A 27,185-nucleotide genomic window follows, 5' to 3' on the forward strand; every position below is an offset into this window, starting at 1 on the left:
TTTTCATAACGCAAATATAAATAAAAACTCAAACGGAATGATGAAAGCTCGTGTGATTCATTTTTTATATGCTTTCAGAATAATGCATACTTTCATTAAACAAAAAGATTCACGAAGCTTTTAAAGCAATGTATTTTTTATTAATTGATATGTATCTCTGCTAGCTTCATATTTCATATGAATCCAAAGATACGAAGAAATTTTTCAAAAACATTTCTTCTAAATAAACAAAACACTTTGTAAACTCAAACAAATCACTATATGCTATTAAATTTTACACATATTACACGACATTCTCTATGAGCTAAAGTAGCTCATTATTAGACAATTTTTAACAACTAATATGTACGACCAAATTCGATTTAAATTAATCATAAAGGTGTTCAATCTATGAGATTAAAAAAATATGTGATCATATGTATATCGAAATTAGAATTACATAATAATCACTAATTCTGATTTTCCTGTTACGATAAAATAAAAAAAACATTTTTGAATCCACGTCTTTCAGGTAATAGTCACCAATTTATACCACTCGTATGGATCTATGTTTGTTTAGGAAATAAGTGTGCAGAAAATAGTATTATATTATTTTATTTAGGTTGAAAAAACTTCGTAGAAACGTAATCGATTTATAGGACCTGAATTTTACCAAAATTTAGTCAGCAGTATGTAAATACGTATGTCTGTATCAAATACGTGAAGGGTTTTACCAAAAATATTATGTTGAATGTAAATTATTTGGGTATCAAATATATTTTGTCATTGCTGTATAAGTATATATTTAATTAAAAAAAGAGGTTATTTACCGAATAATATGCCATATTCATTAAATATAAAATTCGTATGTTATCATGTCGTACAAAATCAATATCAGACACATGTACATTTTTAGTATACCTTTATATCAAAAACAGACATTTTTTGTCAAAATAAAATCCTTTTAAGTTAGTTTAACTTCCAGATATCAAATTAAGATATGTATATTTTAGAATACAATTTTAAAGATTTTCCCTAAATATAATTCATATTAAAAAATAAACATATGTATTTTGAAGCATTTTACTTTGAAATAATATTAAATGTGATTTGTCTAATATTGATTCTAAATATCACCTATAATCTTTAAGGACCTTGAGTATATATTTGGTTTCATTCGACTTCACTCGATTGGAAAAATGCTTTCAGATTATCATCTGAAACATTCGAAATATGAAGTTGAACAAAGCATATCTAAAATTATATATTTTTAAATTATTTATACGTACTGGGTGGTAAACAATATGAGTGCCAAAAAAAAAAACGCACCAAAAGCACTTTTAAAATGATCGGATTTATTGAATCAAATCAATTCTGACCACACACATTCAAAGTTCGAAGACCCAGACGTATCTCGATGGACCCACTTAAACCCTGGTCCACCATAATAAGAATAAATAATTCGAAGCCCCTTTTGAAACACCCGAAGTTTCAGTCCCTGGCGGTTTCACCAAAAGCCTCACCGCAACCGAAACAAACAAATAATCCATTCTCTACCCTAATCGAATAGTTTTTACGTTTGACGTGTCCTTTTATAATAATATTCGTCACTGTATTTTTTACGAATTGACCTCCGGTTGCCAATCTCAAAGGGTATTGCATAATCCTTTTTTAGCATTTTTTTTGCCCCCATGCGACCAAATGGTCACCTCAGCAATCGAAGCCTTTGATCATTGTCTTTCTAACCAATGAACCTTACCGATAAGCAACACTGAATATTCTATATAAAAATAATAAATGTCAGTAAAACTTATTAACCCGTCAGGGAAAAAATACATAACAATTTAATTTCACACTTTTCAATATTATTAATATTATATGTAAAATTTATATAAAAAAACATTTTATACAGAGCTTTTTTATATAGCAACATAGCAACATTTCGTCAAAATATAACACGACATTGGATTAAATAATAAATTACTGACTAAAATCAAACAAAATTATCGGCCGAATAAATGTAAACCTTTTATTTACAAATTTTAACTTTAGGTTTATATATATAATTATGCTTAAAAACAACTTGACTTTAGTTAGGCGCATACTTAAATGTATACATACTATGCCCTAGAAATTTTGCCAAAAAACACTAGTGTTAATAAATCATTGGTTATGAAATATTCTTAGAGCTGCGGATCAACAATTCGTTAGAGGACATTTGCCAACGATAAACAGATCAAACGAAAGTGTTTTCCTAATTTATGAATTCTTAAAGAGATGGTACAAAAAACGAAAAAATAGATAGGAATTACCTACTTTAGATTCACAAACTGGAGGTCATGAAATAATAACAACTTAACGAGTTCTTTCTCACGAAATTTGTCAGTAACAGTGAGGGTCAAAAGTGAAAATGTTTTTATATAATTTTAAGCTAACTATGCAAACTAAGTGAATATTATTTTAAATAATTAACAATTAAAATCTTGTATATTTAATGTTATTAATTAACTAGTTTATATATAATATTATTATTTAATGTCTTAAAATGACCTCCAAAAGTACTGAATGTATCGTAAATTTATATCTGAATCCTATCAATAATTGTTTTTTATCTCAACATTATTTAGTGAAAAGTGTTAATAAATAAATACATTTATTAAATTAAATTTTCAGTGACTATTTATTTATTACTTTTAACTTATATTCAATTATAATATAAGCTAGAAAATTAAGACATAATTTCACGCAGATAAACCCTTAAAATATGTCCAATAATTATGAAATTTTATGCTGAATATCAGAATAATATTTTAATACTTTTAGTAGTATTTAAAACAAACTAATCAGTTTCTAAGTTTTTTTTAAACTATATTTATTAAAAAAAATAATGACCTACAAGCATATGTGAAAGAGCAATCTGTCAATCCGTTGCTAATTTTTTTTAACAACATTTATTATATTAATAATAAGAACTAAAACAGAAAATAATTGAGTGCATTTCAAAATCTTTAATTTTAAATACTCAATTGAAAATTTCCAAATTCAGTCTATATGCTGATTTATTTTTGTGCTTCTTAATTTTTTTTTACTGTGTATATATTCTATAAAATTCTTTGTAAATCGACAAAAAATCTGGTAAAAACTCTGTCAGTTGAATTTAAAGTATATTTTTTTTAATTTCAGATTAAATTTAATTTTGTATTTTAAACATGTTTAAAGCTGAGAGCTTGTAATATTTTATATTTTATACTTTTTTAAATTTAAATTTAAACACAAATCAGCAAGAAGCATTAATTTCAATATCCAGTGACTATTGTTTTTTCCTAATTATGTAAAAAAAGTCTTACTTCAACCAAACACTAATATAACTATTCATTGGACGTTGCTAAATATTTTTTATAAATCAATTTATAGTTAAAAAAATGCAAAAGCGTGTGAATTTATAAAAGGTTATAAAAATTGATAGCAATTTTTATAATTTACTTAACATATACTATCCACATAATAACATATTTAAGTAAATCAAAACCGTACTTTTTACATAAAACCTAAAATTAGATATACAATTTTTCTATAAATAAATTGCCAAAATTTTTTTAATGATATTTTGAACTTTTAACGATGGCATTTACAATCGCATTGCAAACATTAATTCCATTTTAAGTTCTTGCAATATACATACATATTTGGTAACGGATTTCTGAAACATAATTGCGTACGATATTAAAAGGGTCCGCCGACAAAGCAAGTAACGCTCAAGTGCATATCTATATTTGGTAAACGCACTGTATTACAGTTCACCATTTAACATAAATAATTTAATATATAAAGTAGCTCAGATTATATTTTTACAACGGCATCTTATTTTTCTTCCAAGCTATATTGCATTGTTTGCCTCCAGAAGATTTCTCCACTCTAGCCTGTCCTGTTCCTTTCTTCTCCAGAGCCTGTCATGCAGAGTCTTCTTATCAGCCTCCACTCCATCCAAACACCTATGCCGTGGTCTACTCACTATTAGTTGAACACCTGGCTGAGTAAATATCCGACATTTCTACGGTGTTGACTATTTCATGCGGGTTACGTGTTCTGCCCCACATGAGTCATTGAATTTTAATGAACCCGACGATGTCTGGTTCACTATCGCCTTATCAAGATTTTATATGTTCGTATTTTAGTGTTTATTGACATATGAGTAGATTCAAAATATTAGTCCAAAGAAACATCTATTTTTAAAAACGTTGTTCTGGGCATTGACTCTGGACACTCACTTCATCTATGGTTTGCTCACCAGCTTTCATGTGGTCTTGGTGTATTTTTATTTTTGTGATGAGCATATACTTTGTCTTCTGCATGTTGATCTTTACTCCAATCCACTCAGCCGCCTTCTGGAGGTCATCAAATGTCTCAAGTGCAGTTTGTTTTGAGCGTCCAATTATAGCCATATCATCGGCACAGATCAACAGCTGAACAGATTTTTTGTATATAGATAGTCCCACCTGAATAGATTTTTGAGTCTCTGACATCTTTTCTAATGCAATATCAAATAATAAATATGCGAGTGAATTGCTCTGACTAAGACCTTGGAAGGTATGGAAGCTATCAAAGAGCTCATACTGTATGCAAAAATTATATTTGCCTTTCTCGTTTGTGAGCTTGTTTGGTACTTGAAATTCTGCCATCGTCTCATAGAGATTGCTTCTATTGACACAATCATATGCTGCTTTAAAGTACAAAAATACATGAGGAATTGTCAATATTGTACTCATGGGCTTTTTCTAATATATGTATATCGTAGTAAATTAATCTGGTCGGTTGTGGAGAGGTTGTACAAGTCTGCACTGATATTTTTCCACAATCGAGAGTCTGTCGAAAAATATATATGAATGTGATTCTTCGATAGTTCTCACACAGGAGCGAGTCTCCCTATTTTAGTATAGGACATATAATCTCATTATTCCACTCTTTAGGGATTTCTTCTTAATTTCGTTAACAACGGAATACGACGCAAATAAATAACGAATTCCGGAAGCACGTACAAAAAACTTGTGCTAAGCATTTAAAAGCAGGTGCTTAACTAAATGGCAAGATTCAGAAATCCATGATGCGTCACGAGATGCGTCAAATATGCGAAGACGACAATAGTTACTACACATTCATTCAATATATTAAAAAAAATGTTTAAAAACTATTAAATCCTTGAATTTTTTCGCAAAATTTGCAAGCATGTATAACATTCAACATAGCAATAAAGCTTGACTTTAAGTAAATGGACATACTTTTTCGATCTTAATTTGATTACCAAATCATAATAAAAATAATAATAATGTCAATACCGGTAACAGCAGAAATACCGGTATTGACTATTTTTCTCTCGGTAATACCGGTATTGAAAATACCGGTTTTACTGCAATCCCTAGTCCTAATATATATACTCTCACGATCCCTTAACCGATTAGCGGGTTTTTATTTTATCTTAATAGACTTTTCAGTCATTAAAGCAAGTGCATTTCTTTCGAGATTGTATAAGTTTGGCAACTGTGATCTGCTACCTGCTCGCTTGGAGACGATATATGTAAAGAATGCACTTAACGCACATTTATAAAATAAATTAAGCGTCACCTAAAAATAAACTATTATATAAATGATAAAAATAAAGAAGTACACATACATCAGGTGCTATATTTTAAGTTTATAAAAATTAAAAGAATCGAACTTACAACCTATCGTAACTTGACAAAAGCATATATCTACTGCTCTTTTAATTATCGTTAGTGTGCATAGTGTATTTTTTTCGAATCGACCCACGATTGTCAGCCTCAAAGGCAAAGCCCCGCAAATGCGGCTCGCCGGGGATTTAATCCGCGCCCCCATTGTCGCTGGGGCGCTGGCCCCCCGTTCATTACGGGGACCAAAGGAAAGGCCATTGTTGGAGCCTCCGGCCAGTGTTTTGCTTTGTGGTGCCTCAAACTATTCCAAATTAAAAACAGCCCTTGCAATTAATTTACGTCGACGCGAACAACCGCCGAAATTAATCAATTCTTACGACATAGTTTGAGAAGCGTCGCATTATTCGCTCGATTAAGCTTTCGTCAATTTCTAAAATCGTTTATCATACGAATATTAATTAAATGGTAAGGCATGCGGTGGACACGACTTATCTAACATGTCGCTTGTTACAGTTCAATGCGTACAGAGTTTCTCAAATTTTATTAATATTATCTTCATTGATTTTATATTATTCAGAGATGTTTATTTGCCTATTATATGTTGAAAAAGTTTCTATAACTCAGTGACAATGGGAGGCACAGAAAAACGTCAATTCGTTTTATGGGTTGGTATATACAATAAAAGGCAGTGGATAAAATCAGTCCTACAGTTTTTTAGTGAAACGACTATGGCAGAAAATAACAGATTGTTCTAAATAATGGAATTGTACCAAAATAATAAAAATGAAGTATTTATATTAGTCTGGTCTATTGAACTTTCTTCGGTTATAATTGAATTTAATCTTGGGATCAACCTGTTTTAAAAAGTTATGAAAATGCTCTCAGTGTACCCCGATTCATAAAAAGGTGACAAAAAAAAAGATCTTGCATGATAATTAGAGATCAGTGGCGTTGCTTTTAGCACTTGCAAAAGTATTTGTAATTATATTACATAAATATATTTATATTCATTACAGGTTTATGTTTCTTGAACAGCAACATAGTTTTCGCTAATCTTGATCTACTGTCACTAACCTAATTGTTTTTCTAACTTTGATTCGAAATCATTATGTACAAGTGGACGTTATATACAAAGATTTTAAAAAGGCGTTCGATCAAGTCAATCACAATTTACTTGTAAAAAAATGATTTTCTAAATGTCTCATAAAATTATTCTCAAATTACTTGACCGAAACCACTTCAACTATGTAAATCCATTTTTAAATCGATATAAAAATGTTTTTTTAATTTAAATATACCTAGACTCAATAGTAACTCTTCTGACTCACTAAAATTTCTTGGATTTTTTTATTATTATACCATAAATGTATTGAAAAACATTTATATAATTTATTGCTGGGTCACACGATATTCAATGAAGTCGTAACTTTTACAATGAAAAAATTCCAGTCTTTAAAATAGTCCTTCAGGCTGTGTAATTTTATGTTTGTGTTACAAAACCGTAATAATAAAGTCAAAAGTAATATTCTTTCTTATGTGATACGTTTTCCGGACCTTTTTTAAACAATAGAAATTTATATCGCATATTGAATTCATAAAATACATTCAACCGAATTTGATAATGGTCATAATTATTATATGAAAAGGGTTCGCGATATTTACATCCAAAATGTATAATATGTATTTTGGCGCTTGAGAAAACCACGCTTATATCACACTGTACAAGGGAAAGGTCGAGCGTTATCAGAAACAGGATAAATTGCGGGTCCTGATCGACTTTATGGAATTAAACTATGTTTATGTGGCCAATTAGGTCGACTGTACAAGACTGATTGATAGATAATCTATCATTAAATTAGTGCCTAGAAATTAATACATACAAGCGGTTTTTATACATATATATTACTAACCTTCAATAAGTCCTATTTATCACTTTTAATATTATACGTACATGTACGGTCAATCTTAATTGATATATATCAATACGATTAGAATGATCAAAGAAAACTTAATCTAAGGGGATCAATCAGAATTGTTATAATTATACTCAGATTATAGATAAATCCGATCTATCAGATAAGATTAAAATATTTATAATGTTGAAGTTCATATTAGCTTTAGTCCCTTGAATTTTAATTAATAATTAGTAACTCACACAAGTGATTTGTGGTTTTAGCTCAATTTAGTGTAAATTTGTTTTTGAGTTTAAAACAAACCTCAAATATTTTAGAGCATTAAAATAAATTACTTTTAATATATGTTACATTACCGCCTGGATTTTCTTAATTAGGGTCAGGGTTTCACATTTAAACGTAAATAGTTAGACTATTTATGGGATTCACAAAAATAAAATGAAACATTAAAAGAGAGATCTACGCTATGCTTACTCATAATGTAAGTCATAAACTTAAAATAATAATTATCCTAGAAATGTAACTTTGTTTATTATCGCCCACAGTTTGTTTCCGTTATTTCATAGCCTTAAACCCTCAACAATATACGATGTTTTATGTTAAATTATTTTAATCGGTATTTTGAATCCTTTGCACGTGAAACTGCGACATAAAATTGACCATGAGAGAAGTATACAATCCTCAACTCCTGTTTCATAGATTTATTTACTGTCATGTCGAAGACAAAATTAATTGGGAATTAAAATCGCTTTAAGTAAAAAATATTTCCTTTATATGTGCTAGTTAAGATCGTTGTTTCAAATATGAATATATTCAATTGCATATAATTTGTTGTTAAAGTCTTATATAAAAATATCATCAAAGTAAAAATAAAAAAAAGACTCCGATTTTTTTAAAAAAAATGTAACGTCATGTTTGTCATTCATAAAAAGCTAACAAGGTTGGAATAATATCCAATGATGTCCATCGATTTTATAAGAGATGAAATTAAAAGAACAATCATCAAAGCATTTATTAAAAGTTAATTAGATTCAAATTTAAGTTAAGTTATATAATACAATTAATGACAAAGGTTAAGTTTAATGAGGCATTTGTATATATCACAAAATTGATCAGTAGATTGGCGAATTACAGTTTGTTTTTTGCAAAGGTTTGGGAACAAGAAAAGGTCTTTCTCGTATACATGTTTTGATACAACGTATTCTCGATAGTAATGTAAATGTTTATATATGTTTCATCGACTTTTAAAAAGCTTTTGACAAAGATTTTATATGAAAATGATAAACAAATTAATATTTACAAGAATAGAAGATTAGAGCCTTGCAATTTTAGCGAATTTGTACTGACACAAGATCATATTCATGTGGTGATTTTGTTGTACTGTCAATACTGATTTGTAATAAAAAATTAAATAAAAATAAAACAGAGTTAAAAGTAAGCAATGAGTCTTTAAAAATTTCCTTAATATAGTGAGAAGCAAGACAGTATTTTATTTTATTCATATGCCGTCTGGACGGCGGCTTTTGTCACGTACAGCCGGCATATATGCGCGCGATCGAAAAATGTGCCAAATAATGGCAATTTTTAAATTGTCATATTATTAAAATTACGTTACTGATAATTATAAAAGTTAGTGTGGGCACTCACCAATACAATATCAGTGAAAACTATTCGGTCGTAAATATTCAATTTACGCAAAATCTTTGTCGGCTTTTGCAAAATGCAATAAGGCATAAAAATGATACTTCAGAATACGAACACCTCATCTGTGAATATCCTAGAATTTGTCGCCATCGACTCTAAATAAGAATTCGTTATGGTGTGACATTTATATAAACCAATCTAGGAAAATACATAAGGATATTCGAAACGATTTTTTCAAACAAAATCAAATAGCACTAATTATTTTTTAATTATTTAATTTTATATGAAAAAAAAATATAATGACGATATCTGTTAGAATATTATACTAGCAAAAATTTAATTAATCCCTTTTGGTGCCCTAAAATATTCAAAGATGTTAGTAAGAGTCTGTTGAAGTCGACAATAAGCATGTGGTATTATAACTTGCCCACGTAATCACGATGCAGCGCTCGACATGCGTGTTGATCATAGGACGCCTACGCGCATACTGAAATTGAACCGAGTTACTCGTTCTATCTCAGTTTGCGAAACACCATATCATTATCTCTCTCACTCTCGTCACTTAACACGCGAGAGAGCGAAAGGGGAAGTATCTCAAGTCGACTGAATTACCCCCACTTTACCTCCCGTTCTCGGTAACCTCGGACAACTTCCGAGAGATTTTAGAGCGGGCAGAACTGAACTCGACCGAAGTAACCCACTATATTCTCCGTCCTTCGCCAACCTTGGCCAACTTCCAGAGAGTGCAGGTATAACATATTTTATAATACTAGTTCGAGACAGCACATATGAGAATGTTTGCATTGCTTCTTGGACACACCACTAAAATGTGTTCACGACTAAATTAAATCGGTTCAGATGTCCACTAAAGCGATGTAATATGCGCAGGGTAGAATGTATTGTCTAGCGCGCGTCCTTTCCAAACAAAGAGTATTTTTTCAGCGATACTCATGGGCAATTAATGTCTCGGGACGGATGTACTATTCCGTGGTCCATGCAATATTTTCAATTAACGCAATTATTTAGTCACGATATGTTTCTTCCACTCGAGTTGGATTAATCGCTCTTTTCGTTTGCTCGAAATAATCGTTAAAATGAGCTCTTAATTACAACAACCTGTACATGTGGTTGAAACCAACACAGTACTAAAGAAAAAAGAGTACAGAGAGATACTTTTGAGTCTGGTATTCAACCTTAAAGTATTACATTTTATTAATCATAATCATCAGTATTTTTGTAATATTTAAATATCTAGTAGCAATTGAGATGTTCTTGTCTGGAAGTATTTATGTACCAGATTTAGATAGACATGATTTAAATTGAAGCATCTTAAAAGTCTAACATTAAACCGAGCATAAAGATGCGTCATTATTGACTAGTGAGAGACCTGCTCTATAGAAAGGCAAAACGTATGATCGGAAATAAATATGCCACCGAAGAAGATGCTCGGTTGTTTCCGGATACTCTGAAAGACTTTCCACATGCCTGCCATTAAATATGTATACGTGTATGTATATATATTTTTTCCCGGATTGTCATTACGATTTGTCGCAATTGGGGCGTGAACACGCGCGGCTTAACTTCAATTGCGATCCTCCGTAACGAGATAACAATGGGGAAAAAACGGCGATACACAAGGAAGCGAATCTGTGTCCTATATAGAGAGCACTACATATTAAAATGTATGGGGGATGTTGCAGTGGTGAACAATTGTACACAAAAAACGGATGTTCATACAGCGAAATTGGCTTTTCAATGCGGCGAAAATGTATAAAAGATTTCTTTTAGTGTATAGTAATATTGTAAACTACTTGAAAAATATATGTATAAAGAACAGAGAGATGAGAGGATGAGTTGTAAGAATAAGAGATTTGCGTATGAAAATGTATGTATGTATATATATATGTTTTCATGTCACGTCAAGTTATAAAATATTGCTTAGAATTTTATTTTAAAGAAAGGTATTGGATTCGTCGTATTTTATCTCCGGTGAAAACATATCGGATATTATACCTATAAGATTTTGGTATGACGTATAATAAAAATAGCTAAACTTTAAAGACTGCAGTATATGAGTATAATCTAAATAATATTATTATAAATAAATATACTGCAACATATAGATATTGTGTTATTTGATTATAAATTGTTAGACATTGAACCCAAAACATTACACAGAAATATTAATCCATAAGAGACACAATGGTATTATAAAATTTACATAATGTGAATTCAATAGTAAGGGAATCACATCGATATTGCCTATTTACTTTTTAGACCTTACACGTATAACATTTAGTAATGTGAACTTGAGTTTATAGTAAGTATGTATAATACGTATACATCGCTAATAATATATACAGCCTTGACCAAAATAGGAGTCCTAAAAAATATGTTATATCTTATTAAATAAATAAAATATATAATACATAAAAAACTATCATGGTTTGTTACATCATTTATTAAGATTTAAGCATATTTTTAATGTTTGCTAGGCTTGACCTTAATTACAGCTGCAACCCTTTTTGACATATTACAACTAATGACTTACAGATGGATGGACACATTTTCTCGACTATATCTAAATTCAGGGGGGGACTGGCGAACCATCTTTAAGTAAATCGACCCTAAATTAAATTAAATTTTTAAATTTATTATAATATATTAGGCAATCCCGAAATGAATGTCAGTTTTTAATAAAACCATAAAAAATATTGAAAATTGAATTTTGAAGATATAATTTTTTTCCACTTCTCAGTAAATTTTTTTAATTCGATTAGCATAAAATGTTGGAGGCTTTGATGCAAAATATTCCAATAGTCCCTTTTCACAACGCCTGCATTATGATTTTATTGCTTTTGTTGCTGTAATTGCCGATTTTTTTTACAAAATTCATATAACATGCAATTTTGTATCATATAAATTGTTCATTTGCTAAAAAATCAGCCTTCGTTTTTCTGACATATTTTTTAGTATCGCATTTTAGAGTCCATATGGTACCAACGGCTGTTAATTTTTTTTTGTTTTGCTCTTTATCAATGTTGATATTTATGTATTAAAATAATTTTACTATATTTCACTCGATTACTCAAATTCGTACACAAGGATATCTACCAAGTGACTGAGTTCATAAATGAGTCCATTGGGCTCCTTTCCATTGAAATTTATCACATGTTTAGTGCAACATACATACACCCATAGACAAAAGACGCGAAACAAACTGTACAGCTTATCCTTGAGTTATTTTAATCGACCTATATATCTCTATGGGTTGTTCTAGTGACAAAAGAAACCCCACAATAAATCACCCAAAGGCGGCTAGTTTTAAAACATTAAAATTAAATATTTCAATCAAAAAGCTTATTGCAGCTGAAAAATAAATGTATATTAATGACAAATCGTCCACATTTTAATTTGAGTAAAAAATATGATAAAATCAATGAAATTAGTTCAAATACTTGCATCAATTTTAAAGAATGTTAAAATGAATGCAATAAATCAGGTTACGGGCAAATTAACTATCATTAGTGAATATCGAGTATTAGTACGAATGTGATATGCGTAAAACTGCCGAAAATATTACCAATTAGTATTTACGAAACATTTAATAAAGAAATAAATGTGTATGCAGTCGTATACACATTTATTTCTTTAATAATCAACACAAAACTGTTTTGTATTAAAGAAAAGGAACACTTTCTTATGAGAGTAAAATAAATATATTCAAAGCAAAAAGAATGTCGTTAAAGTGTAGAAAGAATTTGTCCAAATAATCAGAGAGACAAATGATCTTAGGGGTGCTTCTTATATTTCGGATTGGAAGGTATCCATTTCATCTATGGAACAGTATAGGCGGTGTATTATAAAACCGTATTAGATTTTTTTTATTTCTTCGATTAAAAATGACATATTGGGATAATATATTTCTGCCTACTGACAATTATCATTAATACTTTATTAAAATATTTCAGAATAATAAAAAAATATTAGAAAAAATCTAAGAGGTATTTTGAAAAATTCTTACTTAAGCCGATAGAATATCTTCGGTTCATAATTAAGAAAAAAATAGTTGCACAACCCAATGAGCAAACAGAAACCTATTGAAAGCTTGCCACAATGAATTAGACCACGAACGTTTTAGCATTATTAAAAGCTAAAGGGTATGCAATAAAATAATAATTATTTTACTGTTTATTAGTAATAATATATGATTTTAATATTTTTTTTTAGAATTTACTAATGAATTTTAGGGTTTTGAGGCTGAATGGGTGTGACTTGTAGGTGAGCCAAAATAGACGTCGTTTACTTTATAAACATTTATGATGTTGCTATCACATGGTGGAGTAAAAATAGCAGATCTTGAATTTCGGTGAGTCTTCGCTGGAGTGTCGAGCTAAATTATTGTCGGCTGTAATCTATTCTAATAATGCAGATATGTCCGCTGGTGTGTCTCGTACTGTGACTCCTTAGCGTCTCTGGTCGAGTATCAGAAGCGTCTTGTTCTATCTGTGTGTCTGTCTCTTTGCTTTCCTGTGACCAAGTGTCACATCTTTTATATTACTGGTTCAAACTCTAGCGAATGATTGATGACGATGTTGAAGGACTAATAGCATCACTTCTTTAACACACTCTTGCAATGCGTTAACGCCTTAAAAATGATACGTCCAGATGTACGGTCCAGCGATTGTTAAAAAAATAGATATAAGAAACATGGTGAAATATATTGTCCATCTCGCATCCTTTCCAAATTAAGAGTAGTTTTTCGTGTATTTGTGGGTGCTTAAGAGTGATTATTATTGTCCGTGAAATATTAAGAATTGATAACACAATTGTTTATTCCTGAAATCTCTTTTCATGACCTCTCTTCCATTAGTAGTCCTTACTTTATTTTCATTTGCTCGAAATGTTCGTTAAAATCATCTCTTAATAAATAATGCATTTTTTTTAAAATCCCACATTATTTAAAAGTGTATTTTAATTATTGATCAAATTTTACTTGCAAATCATTTATTTCAATATATTTCCTTATAGTGTTTTATATATTTTTTTATCTTTAATACTTTAAAAATCATTTAAAGAAGTTGAAATAAAATATAAATTTATTAAACATATAAGATGTTTCTAGTTATATACGCAATGTGACAAAAACACTGTATTTTTCTCGAATATCTAGATTTTTGTAGATGATTTCTGAAAAATATTTTAAAGGAGATTCCAAAATTGAGTTTTAGGCACTTCTGATAATAGCCCTTGCATGTGAACATCCTACATCTGCCGCAATAATGGCAATTGCAATTAAAAAAACTAGGTCAAAGCCTTTGTATTTTAATTTAAGCAACAAAATAAAATATAATATTTTATTTTTTTATAAATGTAAGGCGTAAACCCAACGTGTTACAACGGGTTAATCTGTACCAACTAGGTGAGAAGTATTAACCACTAGACTATTTATTTATAAATTATTATGTGTAATATAATTTATAATCAATAGAAGTCACTTGGTGCAGGTTTTTATAAATAAATTTTCGAGTCTGCTGCAGTAACTCGAACCCGCGATCTCTGGGCTACCAAACAGACCTTACGGACTACACTATTCCGAGCTTATACAAATGTATATAAAGTGGCTTTGTTAAACTTGACAATCTAATTCCAGCCTCTTTTTAAAATTTCAACTGAAAGCCGCAGCTTATGTACAATAGAAATCTACTTCTACTCAACATTAGTGATGATACTCTGTTCCATTCCTTTCGAATTTAATAAAATTATATTCGCTTTTTGCCCTTTCCTTAAATTCTAGGTTTTCTGAATTTATTAAATGTATTAGTATATAATAATATTTAAATTAAGTGAATAATGTAAAACATAAATTACTGGGGATGAAAATACAACTGAATCGGATGGTCGCTTTCTGCGGACTGAATAATAATCAAGTTATCCTAATACAATTAATCAGTAAGCAAAAAAGCGATAAATTCATTTATTATACTCGAGTCACATGCAAAGAATTCTAATGTCTGATATATGCAAACAACAGTACAACTATTCAATGAAATGATAATATATGGTTAAAGAATAAAGAAAGATTCAAGATTGAGTAATAAAATATATCTGGCGCACAGCTAGTATATTATACATATTAACGCTTTTGCCAACCGGTCAGATTTCACACGTCAGATTTTTTCACTTTCTTCCGGAGCACGTAGCGTATGTCTAGAATCAGCCACCGAATCTCCCATTTATAATATCCCACACATTGAAAACGGGACGGATGATAAACGCCCGCATAAAATCGTCGTTAATATACGCGAGAATGGGTTGCGAAAATATTTACGACCGTTAATCATCGAGTTATTACTGAAATTTGAGGAATGAATTCGATGAGCAGAAATTGACGGCTCCGTTTCGAAAAATCGATATCAACAACGGACCCGACCACCGCCCCCAGTAAAAGTTGCAAAAAACACATTTAATAAATTCACTAAACCTTCACTTTATGACGGGCAAAATCCCTGAAAATGTGGACGGCAGTCCTAAAATATGGAAATCGATTAAAGGGATGCAGTTAGGGCAAAAATTAAAATGGAACGTTTGTGAAACGAGTGAAGCTCCAAAACTACTCTATGATAGCTTTAATTTACTGCTCATAGTTGTACATGGAGTTTATTTAAATTTTCACTCTACAAAATATAAGTGTATGTATATATCCAGTAAATTTATAATTTTACAAAAATGTGATGCTGTAAATGTCACATTTTAAATAGTTTTTAAGCACTATGTTCACCCATTGGCGTACAAAAGTTTTCTGTTCTGCACTTCACAATCACTAGTAGTAAATGAGTTTCATTAAATAATAGCTAGACTGGTTCGAAAAGCTTAGTACTCTTTAGTCTTTTCAAGTTGTCTACATTGAGGAGCTTGCTGCCTCGATGTTGACGCGCTGTTGGAGCCTCACTTTTATAGTACTGGTGACGTCTTCCACACCTAAGTTACGTAGCAATTCATTTTTAAACTTCTTAATCATTTTAACATGGCACTGTTTGGCACATCTCAAGAGTTATATGTAATAGACTCAAACTGGTTTCAGGATTTGGTAGTATATCTTGATTTTATTGTATATTGATAGTTTGGAGTTTCTTTCCATATGCCTATATTGCCTTCTATATTTTATTTCAAGTTCTTCGTTTTTATTTTTTATGTGTTTTTCCATTGCAGTTTGCTGTCCAAGGTTATGCTAAAGTATTTAGCTGTATATCCAAATGGAATAATGTTGCGGTTTATAAAAAATTGCAATTGATCAATTATATTTTTATTAGTGAAATTTATTTTAATTTTAATTTATTAAACTTTATTTTCCATTTTTTGCTACAATTATTAAATTAATGATAAGCTTTCAATTTTTTCATTATTTCTTATCATGGTTTCTACATTATTTTAATAAAATTTGTGAAATAGAACGGCAAAATATACGACAAAAGATCGTTTCATGAAAAAAAATAAAGCATTTTTCACAATGCAATAAAATTTAATTTTGAAAGGCATTATAATAAATTTCTTTAAAAATTTAATAAGTTGGTGAAAATGGCAGTATACAGAAATTAAAGATTTGGAAAAAATTTTACGTATCAACTATTATATCGAAAATTGACACCTAATTTATTTAGTAGCAAATTTAATTTGGGAAGAATTTATTAAAATATATTTTTAAATCATAGCAGAAATAATCTATCAATTGTATTCCATAGCTTTGGATAAAAGCACTGTTACAGGTACGATTAAATTTATTTTACGGAATTTACAACGAATTTATTATTACCAAAGAACTGACTTTTTAAGATCACTGATTCCAAATCAAAAATTCGCAAAGAAAATCTAAGAATAAAACATCTCGAATCTGTCCTGAAAATATTTTTTAAATTATGTCATTTCAGTGAAATCTTATCGGAATAGATCACCAGTAGATACATATATATATATATATATATATATATATATTTGTACCAGTAAAAATATAATTTATCTGGAAGATGCTAGTGAAAACATATGATTTAAACTTACATAATAAAATTTACATTTACATATTTATTTACATGCGATATATAAATGTTAGTACTAGTGTTTTTCAATGAAGTTATATTTTCACTAGTGAAGTCCAAATACATTTTCACCAATAGATATATATTTCTACTAATAAAATTTAATCGATAGGCGTTAATGTAAATATCATTGAAACTGAATTTGCCAGTTGCTAAACGTAAATTTGCTGATCAAACTCAAACCTAATCTACACGAATTAACCAAACACAACTTGACCTAATGAAAGTTCTAAAACTAATTATAATTATAAAAAAGCCAACTCAACTCTCAGGGGGAAATAAGCGGAAGAAGAAGTACGGACAGACGCATCTCGCATATTGCGCAATAGTTTTAAAAATATGATAGCTATATTTATCGATATTACTACGAATTTTTATATAACAGGGCTGATCAAAGTATATTCAAACCAAATTTTAGTCAATAGGAGAGCGCAAAAACAATTATCACTTCCCAGAAGTCAAAAATTCATGTCAAAAGCAATAAAATCGTTCCCACTGCGACGGCGATGGCACGATTTTATTGCTTTTAACGTGGATTTTTGAGTTCTGAGAAGAGATAATTGTTTTTTCTGCTCTCCTGTTGGTCAAAATTTGGTTTAGATGTGCTTCATTCGTTTCTCACTTAATATGAGTCGTAAAATTGCTACATATTATGAACGCTAGATAACCTAGCATTGCCATTTTAATGGTACGATTTTATTGCTTTTGATATGGATTAACAGGAACGTCATTGGGGGGGGGGCATTATGTACAAAAAATCACGCTAGTTTAAAAATATTAACCCATGTAATTTAATTTTCTATACTCAACGGGATTACTCAAGAAGCTATTACTGAAACAATTAAAAATGTATTTTAAATCCTGTAGCAAAAAACTATGAGTAAAGAGATTACTTCTCGTTATAATGGAAACTGTTTATCTCGTGGTTACGGTCAAAACAAAAAGATTAGGAAAGCCTTAATTTTCCTTTTTAAATATACACATAACAAGTATTAGATAAATCTGTAAATCGATAGGATTTTCGCCTAACGAACCACTAGCGAAATAATAACACATAAACATACATAAAGACCCATTATTTCGGTCTTTATTTCTGTCATCTCCGCTTCGCCGAAGTCTTCATGGGAAGTATTAAAATCGCCTTACCACTTTCCGACGTACTGAAAGAGTACATGGGCCGAATCGGATATTATAAATAAAATATTTTCTCTTTCGGACGCCGTTTCTATCACCAACCAAGGGAGGAACAAAGGGAGATTTAGTCGTAATTAACTCGTTCAGTTGTAAAAGAGAGCCCTTGTAATCTCCAATGTAATTAGGGAAAGACTATTTACTAGTTCAAGAAAACAATATACGTATACCACGTAGATTCGTAGATAAATGAGGCTAGCATATTTTTGTTAATCCGAGAGTCGAACAAAGCTGATAAATAGTGAAAATAAAAATAATATTTACAAAGTAGTTTTGGGATATAAAAAATAAATATGTTAATAAATTCGGGATATTGTTCTAATAACCAATGGGTATCTAAGATTAATACACTTCTGGTTTAATAATATTTATTAACTTAAAAATATAAAAAAAATGGTAACCGTCGCGTCGTTGTTAATATAAAAATGTTTACAAAAAAATAAGCAATTGTAAATTGTAATTTTATATTATTTTGGATTAATAACTAAAATTAATTTTTTTATATTGTATTTGCTAAATGGAAGAGAAAATGATCTATATAGTCAACTTTCATAAGCAATGTTACATTCTTAATATAGAAGCTGTCTCTCAGATACATGCTTTGGAATGAACTTTGGAAGGCATGGAAAGCTTTTCTATCAAGTGTTCAATATCTGGGAATAAAACTTGTGGTTGAGAAAATAGCGATTTATAATGCTCTTGTACCGAAATCTGCGAGAGCTTGAGATGCAATTACACTACTAAGCTTTTCTACAAAAATTATATTTTATAGCAGTATTCGTCAATCACCTCATACAGTAAAAAAATAACCATTGAAGGTTTTTCTAAATATGAAATCCTCAAATAATCTTTATATACATAATAGCATATTTTTCAACATCTGTATATATTCATGTGCACTCGATATGTTGAACCGGATAAAAGTCGATTCAATACCAGACTTAACTTTAATGGAACTGGAAGGCTTCCCACTTCAACGTATTTATGAAATGTTCTCCAACCACGAACGGTAGATATGGTACATACATGTAGCCGAAATTTTACGCGAAAGTGCGAATACGACTCTGGCGAAGTTTTGCCAGCCTTATCGAAAGCCTTTCTTCCTATTCGACTCATCTACATATTTTATATATATAATATAATACCATTCGAGCATATTACAATATGAATAGCAACGTATGTTCGAGAGGATATTATGCTATTTGTATACCGTTACACCGATATTTTATCTAAATCTATTTAAGAGACATTAGGAGGATGAATTTAATCGTGGCAAAGTTTCGACTTAATCCGGATTGAATTCCTTTAATACTCACTTAAAACGAACTTGAGATTTATTCACTGGAGATGGATGATATATTAATATTCGCTTTAGTGTTTTTTTAAAAATATATTAAAACTATATTTATAAACAATTTCAATATTGTGTGTATTGTATTCAAGTATATATTCACTCTTGAGTTTCAATTTGGATAAAATTCCTATCTCGCTAGTGGTTTTATTTTTTGCTCCTCTTTGCATCTCTTTACAATGGTGGTGCCTTCGAGCATGGGTTGACTCAATATCACTGAACAACATGCAATTTAAATGTTTTCCAGGAACACCGATAGTTGACGAATTTATCGTGCACCACTAGATCGTATATTTTCAAACAAAATTACTAATCGATGTATCACTATATCAAATTAAATATAAAATGTTTATGTTGTTTATTATCCAGAAATTTATTACATAAGTAATAAAATATTATTGCTGTATTTTTTTATGTGTATACACATTTACATATATAAAAGACACTTCAGTTAATTAATTCAAGATATTTATGCTTTATTATACAATATAAAATAATTTTATTATTAAACTAAATGTATATGATTTATAATGATGTATTTTAAAAATCACACCAAATTAAATTTTTCACGAAAATATATTTTTTATCTGAAATTTATTTTACGAACAGTAAGTTTTGTTTATGTTAGATACACCCTTGTGAGTTGTCGAGTGTATAGGGTAGTGTTAGTCCATAGATAAATATTTTGTCACGTTTTTACGAGTAACCAAAAACATTTTTTTACTATCGCAATTTTTAAGATAAATAAACGTTTGTTTTTTATTATTATTAAATACATAAAAATACATTACTCTGCGAGTTAAACCATAACTGTTTCAATTGTCAAAGTATTTATATAATAAATGTTATAGAAATTTAATGGCAACTAATTAAGTTGTCAATGAATAAATAATCAGTAACTTTCAAATAAAACTGTGAGTAATAATAATAATATATAAAGTAGGAGCAAGTGACCAATAACGGTCAGTATTTTTTTTAACAAAAATAATAAGATTTATTTATTTTGCCAGTACACGCATAAGTGAATTAACATAACCATTGGAAGTATTATATTGAAATATTTGTAAAAATATGATAAACTACTTTATAAATTGTTAACCAAAATTAAACAAAATTACTGATTCAATAATTAAAACCAAATAAAATGCGATTTTAATCAATTTACAAATCAAAAGACTAATGCACCCACACAACACGCTAAAACGTGCGTCGCGATCTTCTGGACAATACCGACGTACGTGGTGGGGATACGGCGGATCCCCACGACCGTGTATATAACATGGTACATAAATTGGACCAAACAAACTTAATTACACTACGCTTCAATACTCGGACCACCTCCACAACACGATAGATACTTCAAAAATACCTAATATTTATGCAAGTATTACTATATTGTTTATAAAAAGTTAATAAAATGAATAAGATCAAGATCAGATGTTTGCGGTACTCCGCGTATATTGAAAGAATAAAAAAAAAATATCAAAAAATCCCTTCATTGAATAACTTTTAAAGTAAAATAATAAATTATCCGTAATTTTTAAATTGAATTATTTACAAAGAGACACATTTTAATAATGTCTGTTTATTTTTTATAATTACTGACAGTTATTTATTTGAGTAACTGACCATTTATTAATTACATTTTTTTGCTCCATTATTAACCAAATAAATACAGTATGCAATTGCTATTTACTAACTACTTCGACAATGCAATGGATTTATGAGTGTTTTATAAGTTTTTGGGGTTGCAAAATACTTATATTTTAATAAAACTGGACTACCAATAAAATAACGAAATAAAAGTATATAATTAAAATCTAAGGCAGCAGGGTGCAAATAGGATACAGTTTTAATAACCGCCAAATGAAGTACCAAGCGACGTGACACAAATCGCTTACTCTCTCAGTCTCTTAGCGACGTGTGACGCGTCCAAATAATAACTTACGGTTTGCGATTTATAATACAGTTTTCTGTAAGCGCATACTGCACATTGAATTCGTATAATTTAAGTTGTTTTAGATCAAAAAAATGTTTATACTCACATGCATAAAAAAACTATTGTTTTATAAAATTTATTTTGACCTCTAAGATTCCCACAAATAATTTTACTTTAACTTTGACAATTATACAACGTCTATTTAAGGGTTGCGGCAAAATGAGGGGTGCATATCTAACCTACAGACGACTTGTCTCTATCACTACGCACATTTCGCACTTTAATTGATCAATGGACACATGTGCGGTTATTACAACTATTTGCTGGTATAAGCTAGTGCGTTGCAATTTTTTACTGTGTGTATTCATATCTGGAAAATATATATCTTGGGCATTCCGATTCTTTCAAAATATATCTACAGATATGAAAATCTTCCATATTCTGAATAGGATTGAAGAACTTTTTATTAATTAATTTTGTGGTTTCGTTAAATTTTATAATATTAATATTATATAAAATATACCACAGTTCACTCACATCTTCCACTTGATAAAGTACTATATGATTACAATATGGTTAAATTAGTTAACAATAATACTTATCAATCTATTAGCATTCACAATCCATATCCTACTTTTTTAACTACCCATTATAAATTTAACACATTTGAGAATAGCATAACATTGTTACGTCGGACAAAGCATATCATTATTAACAATTATTTCTCTAGAAGATGTGAATAATTAGAGTGTATTTAAGTTATACACATTTTTTAAGACCTAAAAATAATATAGCAACTTCACGAATATAAAATAAAACCTTATTATTCTGGGGCAGTGTCATTTCTTGGCTCACACTATAAATTTTATACACACTTTTATATCTTAGTATTTAATACTGTCTTAAATAATCTCAATAAAAATATATTATGCTACACGTAGTACATATTATATATGTAATATACTGTATTAACAGTAGAAAAAAAATATTTCTTACTAATATATTATACTTTCATAAACACAATAATTAATTACTCGCTATACTATGTCGAGCCAAGCAATCGAACTGTTCAACTTTAAGAGGGCTTAATAACAAACACAGGCAAAGATCTTAGAGACTTACCACGTCAATTATCTGATGAAGAGACACTCCGAAAGTGATGGGCAGTATACTCGAATGGTTTTCCACGGGACGAACTGCGGCGTCGTAATTTGCCATAAGCTTTTTAGAAAGTCGATACTCGTTGACATCACAGTTGACTATCGAGGCTGCAAAGATTAAGATACATACAAATTAAAAAACATACACACACACACGTCCTTTCGGATGTAACATCGCAAAGCGAGATTAACATTTGTATGGAAAACGGGGGGATTAGTTGCGGAAGTTCGGGACTTTTTTGTCCTTGTATCGATAAATTTCGCTTTCGAGGGTTGCTTTTTGTTGGTCCCGCTTTAACAGCATGTTAAAATGAGACCTTAACTTGTGAAATGGCGTTAATGTTGACAATTTTTCATCTTAAAACAAAACGGCGCATGTCAAGGATTCACTATATGAGATGTGATTATTTATTATTTTTATATCCATATGTATATATTTATAAAACCATTAATTGCATAAATGTTATACAAATACAGGCATATGTAAATATTAAATATGTTAATAGCACAAAATTTATAAAAAAAAAAATTATGGTATCCAAACACACACATATGAACAACAAAACAATGGATTTTTAAGGAATAAAAGGGGATTGCATTAGTCAGAGAAGCTAACCTTTCAGTTTTTTTCTACCAATAAACTCAAAAGTATTTTTAGCTTATTATCACTACATTAACTTAATTATGTATATTTTTTTAATTCAAGGGATACGTTGCTTTATGTCATAGAAAAGATCAACTGGAGTTTTTATATTTCCCTGAAGGTAATGATCGTGTTTGGTATATCTCTTATGGATTTGAGCTTAAAAAAATACACTAAGTGTCATCGTGCCTTTTCTATGGGAAATATTTGGGACAGGTGTCATCCTTACTCAACAGAAAAAATAAATTCTCGCCATATTGCATTTAACTCTATTTTATCCGGTAGCTTTAAAATTTGCATTTAATGCCTATATGAATAATATTATATATATACATTCTAAATATAAGTCAAATCAATGCAAAAACTAGACAGTACAACAATTTCAAACTTTCTTGCTATTAAGAAAATAACAATAAATTTTATAAATAAAGTTAAATAATTAAATAGTCTTGTTATAAAAAAAATATTGCTTGATTCATATATATATCTATCAGATTATCAAGTCTTTATGGAAAAAAGTAATCAATATTAATCAATATTATGCGCTTCACAATTTGGCGTAAAAGTTAATTAAACGATACATAAAACCATAAACATTAATAGACTATATTTAACTACAAAAAAAATCGTCTTAATAAAATAAAAATCCATAAATGTCAGTTAAATCGAAACAAAAACTAAATTGTACAAAAATTTCTTATTTTCTTGCTACTAAGAAAAGATTATTAAAATTTATATTGTATTAATATAACGAAAACATGTAAATATATGTATAGATTTGGAATCAATTAAATGTATTATTTATACGTAATAGGTAATTAAATCTTTGTATTAAAAAAGTAATAAAGTATGTTCCCAGAAAAATAATAAATATTAATACGCAACACAATATGACGTAAAAGTTAATTAAGTGATACACTAAAGCATAAACATTATTAGATTATATTTATCTACAATAAAAAATATCATCTTTTAAAATAATATGGAGATTTTATTACAAAAAATAGTTTTTTATGTTAGTCAAATTGAACCAAAAACTTTCTATTTTATTGTCTCTCTATTAAAAAAAGAAGGCGTAAAGCATAAACATTATTTGATTATATTTAGCTACAAGTAAAACACCATTTTTTTGGCAATTTTTATACATAAAATAAAATAAAAATCAATATATTTTAATATAGTTTAATCAAATTAAAAACTAAATTTTTTGCTACTTAATCAATTAAATAGTTTTACTATAAATAAAATCTTGCTATATTTGTAATCAATGAATGGTTATACATATGTACTATGATATTAAATATTTGTAGTAAAAGAGTAATAAAGTTTAATCCCAGTATAATAATAAATATTAATACGTATCACAATTTGTCGTAAAAGTGAATTAATAGATACATGGAAGCACAATAGATTATATTTAACTACGATAAAAGTATTATTTTATAAAATAATACACACCATTTTTATACAGAAATTAAAATTAAAATCTATAGTAAATGTCAAATTGCAGCTTAAACAAAATTGTACAAAAATATCTAACTTTCTTGCTAATAAGAAAAAAATATTAAAATTCATGGGTGATATATAATTGTCATATTATAAAAAAATATTTTGCATATTATATTTAACTACAATAAAATATATATTTTTTAAACCAATATTCTTCGATTTTCATACAGAAATTTAAATAAAAATCTATAAATATTAGTCAAATCGAAACAAAAACTATATTGAACAATTTCTTAATTTCTTGCTTCTAAGAAAATATTATTAAAATATTTTTAGCCCATTTTTAAACACAAATTAAATATAAAAATCCATAGTAATAATCAAAGACATTTTACTTAGATTTAATATCTATTATGTATCACAAATTATGATAATATAAAATATATTTATATATTTTATGATTGAGAATCGATTATAACGTATAAATTAACTAATTATATATTACCTATGTACCGTATCGAAATCTTGCTACATATGGAAAAAATAAATGGGTTAGAATAACAATTTTTTAGTACCTTTTATTTATGTACATCGCCTTACAGTATTTATGTTTCATTACCAATAATTATATTTTCACTAACATGAAATAATAACTGTGTTTTTATATGAATAAACAAAAGAAAGTTAAAAAAACGTCACTCATTTAACGATTCTTTGCTTTTGCTGTTTTTTAAAATATTACAATTGTTATTAAAATACAAAAACTAAAAAATGAATACCTTACATAAGTAAAATATAATAAATTGATTTATGTATATGTAATATTACACATTTATCATATAAATCATTTTAATCTGTAGTTTTTATTATTTAATATACTGAAAAATATTAAATTTACCAAATTTCAATATGCAATCCTTTCTTTATATTTATTTATATAAAATAAAAAATAAAATCATCTTGAAAACGAATAACAATTATTTAATATTTTTTTTATTTAATTGCATAAAATTAAAATCATTCAAATGATATGGAAAAAAAATGTATTAAATAATATATAGATGACAAATTAATAATTAGTTAAAATATGCAATTTAATAACAAAATATATTAATGAATTTTGATAACCTATAAGTAAGAATTTTAGAAATACGCTATTTTAATAATGTAATCATGATTTTAACATCATAGCACCATTAATAAATATGTAATATCCAAAACAGATCTTATGATCTAGCAATGGCACTGAAAAGTTATTTTAAAGCCTCATTTTACGTAAATAATTGTATATTTTATATTTCTATCAATTATTATTTCAATATTGTAGGCACTTAATGATTGTTGTTCTTTACGTTAAAGTACTGTAATATATATTAAATATCAGAAAAAATACTATTGTATTTTTGGCTAATAATGTACTCTATATTATACATATATTTTCATATGGATATAGCAAGAATAGACTAATCTCCACGTCTATAATTAGAACATCCACGAAAGGTAGATTGGAGGGCCGATTGCTCTCGTTCGATTTGTTCATAACGCACGAATGATTTTCCAAGCTATACAGCAACGTTCTAAGTCAAATAATATCCTAAACACCAAAGTCTAAGTATTGTATAACACATATAATTATTCAGCAAGTCGTCAAAGTTGAGTCAAGTTAAATAAGGGCGCGCTCGTCAGCAATTGTCCCGTTTATCTCCTGTTAGCAAGTTACGTATAATATTATATGTCTAATTATATTCAGAATTCATTGTTCTATACTTGAATTAAAAAGTTAATTAAATTAACAAATTTACTAACCTTGCATATAATAGCAAAATAAAAGTTGCACCAGCAAATTGTTTATAGATAAACACTTTTTTCGCGCACTCACTCTACTAATTGACAACATTTAAATCAGATTTCGGATTCACTTTCGTTCGCGTGACAAGTTTCCCGTTTGACGTCCTGAGCTTTCGAGCACTTGAACAGATTTGAGAGCAACTGGGGAGAGTTTTCCCGCTGGGTCGCGGTGGCGAGTTTTATGTGTATGTGTGGGTAATATGTACACGTACACAATGTCAGTATCCATGATAATTGCGCATGTATATATGGATATTTGACGAGTCGTTATTGCTCGAAAAAATACATATAAAAAAATAAGATTCGTTC

The 27,185-nt window shown here is 28.8% G+C and overlaps 1 protein-coding gene across 1 annotated transcript in view; it reads right to left on the reverse strand.

The window, feature by feature from the left end:
• LOC148237821 (neuronal acetylcholine receptor subunit alpha-10-like) overlaps positions 1–26,971 on the reverse strand; it is a 41,225-nt gene extending 14,254 nt beyond the window's left edge. Inside the window, exons 1-2 of the mRNA XM_088205416.1 lie at positions 26,835–26,971; positions 22,899–23,044 (exon numbers count right to left, since the gene is read on the reverse strand). Of these exons, the coding sequence (XP_088061542.1) occupies positions 22,899–23,044; positions 26,835–26,925 (237 nt within the window). The 5' untranslated portion in view covers positions 26,926–26,971. The remainder of the gene's footprint in view (positions 1–22,898; positions 23,045–26,834) is intronic.
• Positions 26,972–27,185: the final 214 nt, after the last annotated feature.

This window comes from Plectrocnemia conspersa, unplaced genomic scaffold (genome assembly GCF_051122295.1).
Source record: "Plectrocnemia conspersa isolate PC_06_02 unplaced genomic scaffold, ASM5112229v1 ptg000002l, whole genome shotgun sequence".
Taxonomy (NCBI): Eukaryota; Metazoa; Arthropoda; class Insecta; order Trichoptera; family Polycentropodidae; genus Plectrocnemia; species Plectrocnemia conspersa.